We start from the raw sequence: 14,998 nt of genomic DNA, 5'->3' as shown, positions 1-14,998 counted from the left end.
ACTTTTTAAGCAGAGTGCTTCTTTCCTCTGGCCATCAGGCTTCTAAATGCCAAATAACATCACACTGTGCAATTATTCAATTTTAATCTATCCCATTTCTCATCCTGCTCTTTTATTTAACGTTCATATGCACCTTATTTTAAAAGTTTGTCTGTTTGCACTACTTTTTAAAATATATTTAAATACGTTTTTTTAATGCCTTTTTTACCGGTTGCTAAGCAACGACATCTCGTTGCCAGTTTCCTCACTGTGTGATGTACTGTGCAATGACAATAAAGAAAGTCTAAGTCTAAGAATGTGGATTCAATTGTTTGTCGCCTCAACGGAAGCTTCCATTCAGGCCGCGTTTTATTTTCTCCCTTAAATATTCTGTACCGTTTCGTTCCGACTCGCGGAGAAAAGGCAGAAAGACCAAAAACGCACCCAGAGCTGGTCGTCGTGTCCCGGCGGGCTCTTCTTGATGAAGGCGCCGTAGTAGGTGGCGATGTTTCTGTGGTGCGAGTATTTCTTCAGCATGTTGATCTCCAGCTTGATCTCCTCCTCTTCATCCTGCCACGCGGACAAACAGCAAGAAGGGAAAGGCACAATTAGATCATTAATAATCTCATTTATGAAGCAGCTTCTCTCAGACGTTAAGGCTTCTTTTGGTGCGAGGTCGATTATTGTACCGTGTTTTTTTCATGGCCTCTATAAAAAAATAAACATACGTCAGTTAGTGAGAATCGGTTAATTGAATAACTCCACTCCAGAGTGAAGCTTCAAATTTTTTAAAGAGTGGCATTTTCTTAAAGTCCCAGAATAAACAGCCTTGTGTAAGAAAAGGAAAATGCAGTTTGGATGATTGATCATTCATTTTGATTTAGGAGTCCCCCCAAAAAAATGTAGTTTAATCTGAAAATGAAAAGGCAAATTTCTTTTTTTTTTTTGTTACATTTTTTAAACCTTTTTTTCAGAATTTTCTTTTAACCAATCTTTTAATAAATCTTTGAAATATTTATATTTTTAATATTTCGTGTAAATGTTCAAAACTTTGATGCTGATTAAGAATAACACATTTTAAGAATAATCTATACAGTTAAACTTTGTTTTAAGATTTTTTCAGTTGTTAAAAAAATATATATTATGCATCTTGAGCATGTTAATTAAATACCTATAACAGATTACCTGTTTGTATTTTAGTCCTCAACTTCTATCGTTCGATTTAAATAATTTATTTCCCATTTTACATCTCTATTATCTGTTTTGAGCGTTAATATTGTATGTAGTACTCCAGAATTTCCTTAAACAGGTTAAGGTGTGTGTGGATGTATAAGTTTATATTAGTAAAAGTGCACTTGTATGTATGTATTTGGAGTTCTGGTGAACTTTTGAAATAATTATTATTAATTATTAGTTTGTGTTCCATAAGAAAATGCCTTTGATTCACATGATGTTCCCTTCATTTCACAAAGAAGATTTTAATTGTTATAATAATCTTTATTGCAGACACAGTTTTCATATAAAACAAGAATATACAAGTACATAGAGGAAGTAGAAAAATACATGTAAAAAACAATAAACAATACAAGATACTAAAATTGTGCATATTAAAAAAAGAAAACTGTAATTCGGAGATGAAAAATGAAGAAATCAGGTTGTTTTTGAGGCAAAACTGACAAGTAATAACCGGCTCTTACAGCTGTGTGGGTTTAGACAGATCCGAGCGAGGAAACAAGGGAACAAGGGAACAAGGGAACGAGGAAACAATGTCCAGACCAGCCAGCAAACGGGCAGATAGGGGCCCTGAGACGATAACGCAGCCAAACAAACTGCCATGTCAGGATATTACAGCGGAGACTCGGATACAAGCTCGTAACGAGATCAAGTGATTATTCCCCGACATCACTGAAGCTGGCTGACATTTATTTACCAGGGGCTGCGCTTCAGCCGAGTCCCAGAGCTCGCCTGGTCGTACAGCTCGCCCCCGGGGGGGGGGGGGGGGGGGGGGGGTTGTTACTGCGTCGTTATCCACTCGATAAGCGAGGAGCCGAGCGAGAAAACTGAGCGCCCGATCAGTAAAAGCTCAAATAAGGACAAGTTGAAGTAAGACGAGCGCCACTGCATGCTATGCTAGCTTAGCATTCCGGAAGTTGTAATGTTATCGCGGTAAATAGAAATGCACACGTATGTGATGTTAACGTGTTTTTGCTGTTTTTGAGATTTCAAAACTACGAGCTACTTGTCAAAACTACTCCGGGGATTATTTATCATCATTAGATTTTAGGATGTTAACGGCTAACCGTTTACGGCTAAATCCGTTTACGGCTAAAAAATGTCCCAGACAAAGTAGAAGAAAGAGGCACATCATGTCGGAGATTAAAGGAGATCAGCGCCTGTTGCCATGGAGATGCTCCCTCCAACCAGTGATGTAGACAGACTCGCTCGCATGGATGCGAGCTAACGGCTATCGTGCTAGCGACGCTAACTTGGCTCATCAAACGAACGTGGCGCTGGCGAAGGTCTGCGCTCTACCGAGCTGTCAGTCACAAAAAATTCCGTGATTAACTGGATTTTAAAAAGTTCATTCATTGATCTTAATCTTTTTTAATCTCGCGGCCACAGGCCAGATATTATTACTGATTATTAATTCTATTTATGAGTCAACAACGCAGCTTTAATCTGAAAAATGAAAAAGCATTTCTGCTAATGCATTTTAATTTTCAAATTTGTCATTTCAAAATTAATCCTGATCACTATTTGCTGGAGTGTCTTTTGAAAAATGAAATCTTAATCGTAATTTTCTTAAAGTCACAGAATAAACAGCCTTGTGTAAGAAAAGGAAAATGCAGTTTGGATGATTGATCATTAATTTTGATTTGGGAGTCCAAAAAAAAAAAAAAATGCAGTTTAATCTGAAAATGAAAAGGTTTTTCTGTTAATGGATTTCAAATTGATTTTTGAGCCACAATAGGCTCCATAGTCAGAAGCCAAAATCATAAAAAATGGGAAAAATTGACCAAAAAATGTCCCATTTGTTTTCAGAATAACATAATTCTGCTCTGGTCGTCTCATTTTCTCAGTCACACACAAAATTATTTATTTTTGCACGAAAGCATGCGGTTTTCTGAAAAATCAATTAATTTCCACAGTGCCGGAGGGTTAAAAATCGTAAAGTTTAAGCCTTTTTTTTACTTCCAGGGGATTGAGAGTTGTTCTGCAATCATCGTAGCCTGATTGGATGAAGCCACATCACAGACACATTCCTGTGCTTCACTTTCCAACATGTTCAAATTGTAATATTTCCCCTAAAGTGAACTCTGGCTTTGCTTGACTGCCCACGGTTCTGCATCGTCGCGCTGGGAAACAGTCGGAACCGCTCACAGTTCCTCATTAATCAACACCGAAAAGACCAAATCCCATCTGGTGAATTAAGACCGATCGCGGAGTTTCCTTTCTTGGTGGAATAAGAAACGAAATCCATCATTACGCCCATTGGATATATCGGGTTTGACTCCTCTTTTATGGTGTTTGGTAAATCAGAGTCGGCATGTTCTGCCAAAAACAGCCACGAAAGACAAATTCCCCTCCTGCCCATGCTGTTTAGGGCCCATTAGTGCGCCACAGAAACCGGTTGAAATGTTGACGTCTTTATCGAGGCGGCTTAAAGACTTGAGCAGGAGCCGAAGACGGCGGGGTCAGTCCAACCGGCCGTCAAGTCTGTTGGTCCGTCCAGGCGGCCGGCCAATCGGTGGGGGCGCCGGGGAGCCAGACTGCTGGCCGGGCCAGACCTTCTGTTAATCCCTTCATCATCATCGTCATCATCATCATCGTCCAGCCGACCCGTCACTCAACCAGTCACTGGGTCACTCAGATATGGAAACGAGAGCGAGTCAATCCGTCGGCACAAGCGCCTGCTGTGGTCAGCAGAGAATCCCACTGCCCACCAAATGAAAGTCGTTTTAAACGCTCTTGGGGGGGGGGGGGAGGAAAGAGAGAGAACTATTACAGATGTTGAGGTTACACAGCGAGGGACCTCGAACACAACGTCTCAGGCGGCGAAAACTGACGAGGCCTCGGAGCGGCACGATGGATCGCAAACATGTTGACCGATCTGGACAACATTTCTTAATATAATTCACATGCCCAGCTACACAAAACTAAACAAAAAAAACCAAAGTGACTTGTAGTCTGGAAAATACGGTATACGCGTTTGTGTAGATGGAGCGAAAGCAGGACAAATGTGCTGAAGACGTCAGGATGAGAGTGGAGGACACCACCCCACCTCTCCGTTCCATTAGACCGTCTCTCCGTCTTGTTTGTACGCCACACGTTTAATTCTGGACGCTCTCCGTCCCTGCCCTACCCTCGTCCTTGCAAGCATCACTTTCCATCATTGTCTCCACTAATGACTCCGGCTTTTGTCGGTTGTATCCCGTCACGGCCGCACCTCAACCCCTGTCTGTCTCTCTCCCTCTCTCTCTCTCTTTCCATCGCTCTCTCTATCCCCCTGACGTGCACGTCAGTCAGTCGTTCAAAACAAGCCGTCCCGAAAGCTACTCATTATCATTCCTGGACACGAAATGGTGGGGGAGACACGGCGGCGGCGGCGGCGGCCATATTGCCGCGAAAGTATAACACCAGCACACACAATGTAAGTTACAGAGGACGTGGACCCCGTGGGAGTGGACGGCCGCAGAATGGAATGGTAATGGAAAGTGGAAGCAGAGAGTGGGAGGGAGACCTGGGGGGGGTGGGGGGGGGTGACATATCTTTAACAGGCAACCAGGAACCTGGAGGGAATCAATTCAGGCATGGTGTGAAAGAGTGTGCGCTCTCCTATCACACATATATATATATATATATATATGCTCTTCTCATTGTGATCAGATCTTAATCCTGTGAAATCCAAAGCGTCTTAAAAAAATTAATAATAAGGAAAACACTCAGAAAAGAGTAATATATTTCGACCTGTTAAAATCTATCCATGGAAGTATCGTGTTCATGAAAGCTTTTAATCACAATGTTAAACGACCATATTGGAATTTAAACGTAGCTAAAGTACGAGGCTCTTTACTCTGTACAGAAGTACGAACCGAAGGGGGTTCAGCTCTCAGAATGAATCTCCTGATACCACCATCCAGCCCTACAGTCTACGTATTCAGAACTGACCGTATCCCACTAAAGTCCTTTAAAGGGAATAGAACATGGATTCCGACAAAGCAGCAGAAGCGAAAGACCATTTCGAGAAAAGACGTCCTCTTGAGACGTTTCTTCGCACCTTCCCACTCCTCAGTCTCACAGCTCGGACTGGACGGGACTGGGACTGACGGACGGAGCTGCGACGAGTCCATTTCTGTTCAGAACACAGCGAGACCCGAATCCTCAAGAGGGGACAGAAAGGTAGCGCAAAAAAACACTTCCACTAATCAATGTAGATTGACTGAGAGACGCGTCCTTCCCCCCTCCCCCGTTGTTCCGTTTCTTTCCCCTCGACTATTGGAAACGACGACGACTCCACTGACGGTGGAGGAGAGGGGGAACGAAAACACAGAGGCGAGGACGAGAAGAGGTATAGGAAAGGGATCAATGGAGAGGATGTGAGCGAAGAGAGAAGACGGCCTCTCCTATAAACCCACTGCACTCCGGCTGAACCTCCTCGCAGGGGGAGAGTGGGGAGGGGAAGGTGATTTCTTTTCCTTATCTGAACTCTCTCACTCCGTCGCCACTCTGCCTTCTCCTCCACGAGTCGACAGAGAATAAGAAAATCCACTTGTAGGTACGTCTATGTAGGATGTATGTCTTGGTCTGAATAACCAGGTTGTTTTAATCGCACGAGACAATCAATAAAAAGCTTTTCAGGTAGATAAAGTCTGATAGAAAGAAAGGAAAATATGAGCGTAGAATTTTAATGAGCGGTCAATCGACCACGAAGGTTTCGGCGGAAAGACTCCACGGTCTTACATCAGACTGTTGTTGTCGCCATCGTCCTGCACCGAAACGACAGCTGGCAGTTCGTCCAAGGAGGTTAAATCCTGGACCTCGTCCAACAACAAGGTTCGTTTGAATTGCTTCGTGTTGCCACTGTTTGACAATGATCTACAGACACTAACCCTAACCCCTCCGCCCCCCAACCGCTAACCAGGGTAATGCCGTCACTGCATCATGAGACGTGTCAGACGACAGGGAATTGAAAATTCAACATTTTGCAGTTGGTTTGACGAATTGCATTAAAAATGACCGAGTTTATGACAAATATGACTTTCCATGACCTCGACTGTTGACCTTTGATCCAGTCGCTGTCAGAATCTAATCAAATGGTCCTTGGATGATGACAAATCATCCCTGAAGGTTCAATGCGATTCAGGTCAACCGTCTGTTGCGAGAACTTGATCAAAAAACAAACCAATAAATAAATCAACAACAAAAAAACATAACTTTCGCCCCCAACTTTCGCTAGCGAAGTTAAAAACCAAAGGGAGGGTAGAGTCACTCGGTCACAATTCCGCCATCAGGACACGGCGTTTATACATACAGGGCGACTTGTTCAAGCTCTCTGGGGTCGCAACGGTCAAACGCATCCATCAGTTGATTTGAGAACTGCCACGGATTGTTGGGATTCTTTGCCCGTGATTGAAATGTCTCGCGTATCTCAATGTGTTCCGGTTATTTCAACATGCGTTCCCTGACTTGTTTATAATTCACTATGAGATGTGATGAAGAACGGACAAGTTGTGCAGAAGTTGACAAGCGTGCCAGAAAAACTCTTTCATGATCAAAGGAAAACGTAAACAGAAATACAGCTTCTTTGAAAACTTTTTCAAATTTTTGCCGCCACTGAAAACGCAACTTTTTGCAAACGGCGTACAACTTGGAACGACTCGATTCAATGGCCGGCCACCTGGACCTGTTCTAACGGAGGTTGTCTTTTCTTTTAATCGAAAGCTTTCAACTGAAAAGTTGCACGTTCTTCTTCCGTCCCGTCTTTTCCAGTCCTCCCGCCTCTATTTATGGAGCAGGAAGTGGAATGTGGGTCAGTGGACACAAACAACACGGAAAACATCGGTGACGCGTGAGAGCGTACGAACCGAAGGCGCACACACACGCTAATAAACGTCCCATGGAATTGGTGTGTTTGAGCTAAATCTTAAAACGATCACAACGCAAACAGCTTCCTCTGGGTTCAACCGTCGCTTTTGGCAGGCGGCCACTCTAAATGTTTATCTAAGAGAAACGGCTGAACCCTGCGGAAAAAACCCCCCCAAAAAACGGATCGCTCCAAACATTTTGGAGGAAAAAGGAGAAAAAAGTGACCGCGATGCCTCGAAATCCCAACATGTGTGTTTCTCTTCAGGGATTCCAGCTCGTACACATTTCCACGAAATGTTCCTGATGCTTTCATCCGCATTCCCTTTGATCCCGACAGATCAAAATCTGAATCACATCATTAATTCATCGGACATTTTTTGTGTGTATAAATTCCACTTTTTTTTTTTTTTTATATAAAAATGTCAATATCGTGACAATGATAAATCACTATGTACTGTGCAGCCTGAACAGCAAATTACAAGATATGTAATTTACAGAACTTTTACAATAGTTCAGATCAAAACCAGGAATAAAATGTTTTTGGTTTTTTTAAGTCAAGGCTCAGATTGTGTTTAAGAGTCACATGGACAACTTTATGCAACACTAAATGGATTAAATTCTCTTTTAAAATTAATTAAGAAAATGTATGAAATCAATGATCCAGGTTTTATTTCATGAACTGCCTGAACGTGATACTTTATTTCCGATATCTACTGTATACATCATAACTTTCTACATATGTACAGGTTATGTAATTACATCTGAACAGGAAGAGGCAAAGCTGATTTCTGACGTTTAAGTCAATTCTCAGTTTCTAATAGAAATATGGTAAGATTGATTAAGAAAAATTCAGAAATACATAATCAGAAACTATCAAAATGTTCTTGCATGAGTTGTATACGATGCAGGAAGCCGCATGCATTTATACAAGTTAGAAACGCAGACGGATGCATGCGAAGCCTTTTGTTTGTTCATCTCATCTGCATTTCAACCCATCGACTGGAAACGAATGGATACAGATCAACAGAGCAGTACCGCCACCAGCCATACGGGGGCAATGTAGCCACCAACAGATATGAAGAGGAGCCAGCAAGAACGGCGCACTTTCTGAAATATTAAAAATACTGCTCGTCGTCGTTTTTCCCTCATTGGTAACATTTCAGAAAGCATGATTTTTTAAATCATTGCGATCTTTTACATCTTTGTTGCCACGGAAACTGTTTCCAGCCTCTTGACTGAGAGCTGAGCCCCCCCCCGGTGGACGTGTAGTGTAATGCTCATGCTAATGTAAAGAATATAAAGAAGTCTAAAAGCGGCAACGGTCACATAATTCCAGGTTTTAATTTTCACGCCCGAATGAGACTTGAGACAAAACAATTTTAATTAAAGGGTACGCGTCGTCTTTGCGTCCCCATTTGCTACAACCCGTCATTTTAGAACATCGCAGTCATATTTACTTGGCGTCAGTCGTGACACATTCGGGACAAACTTTACATGAGCGGACGGGGATTTCTGGAGACGGAGCTCGGAAAACCAGCAGGGGGACTCAAGAAATCCTCTTCAGATTAAGCGACATTAAAGGTCTGATGATGCGCCCGCTCCCCTCGGAGGCGCCTGCAGGAAATGTTTGCCAACCTCAAGTATGCGTTTGTGGATGTTTGTCCTCCCGCCTCGCTCGGCGAGGAACGGATGAGGCAGGAAAGTCACGAGCTGCAGCTTCGTCGGGCTCGCAGGAGGACCTTCTGCATGTACACACAATTCCAAACACTGGCTCTGATTATGCGGAGACACATGGGCCCTACGGCTTCGACTTCGTGGAAGCTCGCTTCAAAACATCCCCACACACACACACACACACACACACACGTACACACACACACACAGTCACTTTGAAACTGCTCCTCTAAGCTGCCCTCCGAAAATCTGTTTAGCTGTTCAACACAAACTCAATTTATTCAAAGAGAAACAATTCCCGGTATTTCAAGGCCTTATGAGTCCCGCTGTTTCAAATTATCAGCGTGAGGGTGAAAAATAAAAAGGCTAAATTAAATGGTCAACTCAATGCTTCGATAAATAACTGATTTGCCTGATGAATCACGAAAGACGGGATCAATTGCTCATCTGCAAAAACTTCCCAATATCAGGTGAAGATATGCTCAGTAATGTGAAAACAATATGATTTACGGTAAATACAAACCGTTAGGTAGATGTTAATGTCTTTTGGGTTTGAGATTTCTTCATCCAAATAACTGCTATTTATCTGGCAGTCCATTAAACCCTTAATGTGCCGTTTGTATGAATTAATCGTGATTAATCGTAGTTTCATTTTATTAATTACTCGTGATTAATCATAGTTTCATTTGATTAATTGTGATTAATCGTATCATTTTACTAATTAATCGTGATTAATCATAGTTTCATTTTATTAATTAATCGTGATTAATCATAGTTTCATTTTATTAATTAATCGTGATATCGTAGTTTCATTGTATTAATTAATCGGGATTAAGCATAGTTTAATTTTATTAATTAATCACAATTAAGCATAGTTTAATTTGATTAATTAATCGTAGCTTCATTTTGCATTTTAAATGCAGTCATTCTGGACTCACAGAGCAGCAATGGAAACACAACTTCTCGCAGTTCAGTCGGGACGCTATTACATTATTATAATAATTAAAAATGTGCGATAAAACTATGCAACCCGATGTATTGTTATTTGGTCGGTTAAGAAAATAACTCAACAACGTGTGGACAGATAATAACAAAAAGTAGTAGTCTTAACAGATAATCTGAAAATCAAGTGCTTTCTTCTAGGATATTATTGAAATCTATCCCGGACACCAGCAAAATGTGAAAAAGTACAAAAAGAAGCGGTGATTTCCAAAATAAATGTACCTGCCGACAGGAGGACAACTTAGCATTTCATAGGGAGTCATGCTGTCAGTTTATCACCAAGGCCTCGTAGAGGAATTCCTTTTTGCAGCATGTAGAACAAATACACACGTGATATTCTTGGCAGTTTAGTAATTCTGGCCAATTAAAAAAAAAAAAAATCAGAGGAGCCACTTGGGAGCTGAAAGTCGACTCTTTGCAGCGAACAGTCAGAAAAGAAAAGAAATAAATAAATCAACGCTTCCAAAAGACACTGACCTCCGTGACGTCCATGACCTTGATGGCCGCCAGTTGCCCCGTCTTGACATGTCGACCCTGGAAATGAAAGAGAAGAGAAAAACATCAATCTTTTGCTCCACTGTAACATAAACAGCATTTATTCATCCATGTTGATATAGCCATGCATTTTTTTTTTTTTTATTTCTTGCCGAGTTACAGGAAGCCACAAGATGAGTTTAGGGTTGTTGCTAAACTAATTGCCTTCTGCTCATGAATTGAAACTAAAAGTCCATCATCGTCGTCGTCACTGAGCAACTTCTTAAAAGAGTCCAGGGAAACCAGGATTTTGGAGTTTCAGGTCTTCTTGTAGATTCAGATGTTTACATGACTGGATCAACAAACAGAAAAGTCGAGTATTTCTGTTAAAAATCCTTCGTGTTTTGAGTTCGTCTCTGAACCGCCACGCTATCGGGTTCCCTTTGTGAGAGAAGGCCCGGCGACACCTGAGCCCCCCCGATACCCCCCCGTTCCTGTAAGACAGAGCTCCGTCTACAGTCTGGGCGATGACAGACGAACCCATTTGGGTTCAGCCGGAGGGTGTGTGTGTGTGTGTGTGTGTGTGTGTGTGTGTGTGTGTGTGTGTGTGTGTGTGTGTGTGTGTGTGTGTGTGAGAGTGTGTATTGGATCCCCAGAATGCAGGAAAAGGTCGAGAAAAAGACGAGAACGACAGGAGAACAACTCACGGCGACAATGTCAGACCTTCAGAATCGGACGGGAAAACGACACAGGATGACGATAAATCTCTTAAAAAAACAACAACAAACTCAACATTTGTTACGTCTCGATGTCAAATATTCAGACTGTTAAAGTGCCCATTACGGCATTTCCACGAAACTTTCACATTTACACGGCAACCATTAGAAAACGGTGTCCAATTCTAGGGAAAACAGCAGAAACGCGGAACACAACGTAGTTAGCACGTTGCGCTACGGTCGGGTGCCGCCGTTTGGTTTTGTAATGAAACCACACCCCCGCAGGGAACCCTACCCTATGAACTTCATATGGACAGACAACGAATGTTGACATTGTTGTTGCGGGTGATTCTCAACCACAAAACTAACAAGTCCCAGAACGATATGGAGTGGGGGGGTCATGTCCCAAAGCATGTTGGCAAAAGAGGGCGTGAGAATTGGGCCAAAATCGAAATATAGGAAGAAGAAAAAAGGAAGCCGTACACAGAAACATGAAGGTATTGCCTTTGAGGTCCTTTGGCGTTTGTACGTTTGCAGGAATTCCAGTTTCGTCTAAAAAATCTAAAAATGTGTGTTTTGAGGTTGATTGGTGACTGCAAGTTTCCCACCAGTCTATGCTCGCCGTTTCCCACAATATCAGCTGGGAACTGGCTCTGGATAATATATCACCATGGAACATGAGGGTGGGGGGAGGGGGGGTGGTGTGCCGGCGCTTAACTCGATTCAGGTGTGTGTGTGTGTCTGAGAAACATTTTATTATTAGTCGTTTTTCCCCCCCAACTGATGCTCGAACCAACCCGACGCTCTCTAAATCACCGCCTCGCATCTTCCGTCTTTGTCGGGCAGGAAGGAAGGTGACCTCCAACACAGACTGCAATAATCACCCATCTCTCCTTCCCTCCGATCACGAGCTCGGACGGACGCACAGCGGTTAAACGGTGACATCATGCTGTGGGTTCTTTGTTGAGAATCAGACTCACTCACACACACAAGCAGAAGGACAATATGGAAAAAAAAAAGGAAAGAAGGGGACTCGTCTTCTGATGTGCAGAAGTCTACTTATCTTTTATTTTTAGCTATAACTGCAAAAGCCTATTTTCTTGTCATTGTTGCACTTCCTGCAAGCCGTTCAATTATTTTTGTATTAGAAATTAATACAGTAATGAGATGGAAAGTACCAGAGCACCAGTAGAAAAGAGATCACTGGAGAGATGCACCGTGATGGATTGATTACCTTCGCCAATCAAAGTTGGGTCGAGGAGGTTGTGTTTTCGTCTGTGCGGATTTATTTATTAGTTTGGATCCATGTATTTTACCAACTTTTCACAAAAAGACTACTCTCCCGAATTGCCTGAAATTTTCACAGATGATTTATCGTCATCCGAGGACCAATCGCTCACATTTTGGGACGTTGGCAGCGAAGCGTTTCCGAATAAATCCCCGCAATAATTTCCCACACAAAGTGGATGAGAGCGGCACCTAGTGGAGATCAGCGTCTGTTGCCATGGAGATGCTCCCTGCTCAATGTTTCACACAATGATTCTGCTACCCGATTAGCGCCGATATGAGCTAACTGCCATCGTGCAAACAAATGCGGCGTTGGCGAAGGCCTGCACTCTACCAGGTGTAGATCTACGTTGTAAAAAGTTTTCCCTCGCGGCGATCTGAAATTTGAGTAAATCTTTCTCCTGACTCGCGGATGACGTTTTCGTTGAAGCTCGCCGCGATCGCCTTGCCTCCGACTCCACGCTCGGCCCCCAGCATGACATAATCCCTCTGTCATTCGACTCTTGCATGACCATCGTACCCCCCCACCCCCTACCCCCACCCCCCCCCTACGAGCCAGTTCAGGGACGTTTCCCTCCATCATGAAGGAGCCGGCGGCGTTGGAGGCGGCGAGGGCGGAGCGGTGTCGGGTTCCCGTGTGCATAACGCAACGCCACACACTCGCGTCGGGATGTTTCTCTGCAGAGATTTATGGCGTTTGGACTTTTATTTTCACGGGAACAATGAAACTATTCATCGCGACACACTTAAGTCTGATCTGAGGCAATAATCCATAAATTAAACAAGGACTGCATGGAATTAGGTGAAACATGTCACATGAAGTACAACGGGTGAAGATTGCAAGCGTGATGTGGTTCGCGATGGAACGAGGACGCTAGATGACGTCAGTTTCTAAATTTAATCCATCCAGCAAATTAATCTATGATCAGTAATAGTGGAAGCTCTTAAAGCAGCAGTTCCTCAGGGTCCTGTTGTGGGTCCCTCTTCTTTTTAAGGTTTTAAGTGAAAATGCCAAACTGAAATGCTGAAAATAACTGCCAGAGCGGGACTTTTTGAAACAACATCAACTTCAGGACTCGCAACACTCGAGCTCCCGCTACGTGTCGACGGCACAAACGCCGCCACTGCAACTTGCACGCCATTGCCGTAGTAAATAGTCCTTCTGCACATGCTCAGTAGAGGGATAACAACAACAATGGCGGCCGCCAAACACCCAACGTCAATAAACTGGCGACCCAACATGGAAATTACCATTATCTTCTGCACGTCTACTGGGTTCACGGACAACGTTTTCAAAATAAAGTTGCCGTGTGACCGTGACACTTTTCCGAAACAAAAACGCAAGAACGATGTGTTTCCACTTCAGACCTCAGACTCTCGTCACAGTGGGAATATAGGAAGAAGAAGCACATGGGAGTGAACTGAGGCAGTTCACCAGGCGAGGAAAAGCTGAGTCAGCAGCACCGATGTGGGGGTCAGAAGGTCACCCGATGACCCGACTCACTCTGTGGGACTTCAGGTTTTCTTTGGCACCACTGACTCAGAGGGTTCCCCCTCCCCTCCGAGGCCAACGGTCACGTTAATCAGAAGCAGCTTCGCCAACGCTCGCTTCCGAAGGGATTCACCGGCTGACTCATGCTCAACCACCACGAAGCCGGCGACCACATTAAGGCAACTTCCGGATTTTGTCACATCTTTCCAAAACCGTCTCAGAAATGCTTTTTCTATCCCGACGATACCGCTCCTAACCATGAGATGGTGCCCCCTCCTGTTATATTTGAGCTTTTTAATCCTCTGAGCTCATTCAGACGACGACGAAGAAGAAACTGGTGGCCACACTCACACTTAGGCAACAACCGTGGCTTTCAAAATATAAGAAATTAGCACCTTCCTAAAACTGCTGTAGAGTCTCAGGCCTGGTTTACGCAACATTTTTAAATAAAAACGCATTCTTTCCGCATTTCTGTTTGAAAGTTTTGAGTTTCGGCTGTAATGTTTTGGAAACGATGTCCGTTTACACGGAAACGGTCAAAACGTTAGTGTTTTTGCTTTGTTTTTTGCCTACCTGCTAATTTATACTCTTGCTAGAAAATCATGTTACTGTCTAGATAGAACTGCTCAGGCTGGTTTAATCTAGAAAATCATGTTACTGTCTATATAGTACTGCGCAGGCTGGTTTAATCTCATAACATTTGGAAAATCTTTGGATCAGTATGATTACTGTAAAAAAAAAAAAGACATATATAGCACTTAAAAAAAAAGAAAAATATGTAGTTTTCATGTTGGGACACGAGTGGGCGCTGTTTACATGCGATTAAACCACTTATGTATGCAGAGTGAACATTGAAGCTCCTTTAAACGGCCTCTCTTCATTATTTCGGCTCAGTATCGGTTGTTTGTAGGAAATAAAACATGTCTCCATATGTGACCCACATGATGTGCTGAATTTAAACTTTAAAGAAGTGCTGTTAATTGCGTATTTCCCTCGTTTCCATCGAGTCGGAGGATTCTTAAAAAGTTCCACCTTAGGAGTCATTCTTATATATACTACACATAGGTATTTCTTTCTTTCTTACTTTTACACTTTACAATTTTCCATCTCTTAATCGCAAGAGATGGAAAAGTAGATTAAAAATGCTCCTTTTTTGTTAGATTTTTTTCCCAGTGGGATTATTTCTTCATGTGGTATTTTATTATTATTATTATTTCTTCATCTGGTGTTTTACTTGGTCAACCATCTGTCACCGGGGGCCATAAAAAAGCATAAAACTCTATTTAAC

The 14,998-nt window shown here is 42.8% G+C and overlaps 1 protein-coding gene across 6 annotated transcripts in view; it reads right to left on the bottom strand.

Moving 5' to 3' along the window:
• Positions 1 to 14,998, bottom strand: part of LOC308131278 (mitogen-activated protein kinase kinase kinase kinase 4-like) — a 77,662-nt gene that overhangs the window by 31,270 nt on the left and 31,394 nt on the right. For all 6 annotated transcript variants that reach the window (XM_080497950.1, XM_080497945.1, XM_080497948.1 and 3 more), the window contains exons 3-4: positions 10,219 to 10,275; positions 424 to 549 (exon numbers count right to left, since the gene is read on the bottom strand). In XM_080497950.1, the coding sequence (XP_080354076.1) occupies positions 424 to 549; positions 10,219 to 10,275 (183 nt within the window). The remainder of the gene's footprint in view (positions 1 to 423; positions 550 to 10,218; positions 10,276 to 14,998) is intronic.

Source organism: Blennius ocellaris (assembly GCF_963422515.1).
Source record: "Blennius ocellaris genome assembly, chromosome: 6".
NCBI lineage: Eukaryota > Metazoa > Chordata > Actinopteri > Blenniiformes > Blenniidae > Blennius > Blennius ocellaris.
This window is presented reverse-complemented; position numbering and strand designations above follow the sequence as displayed.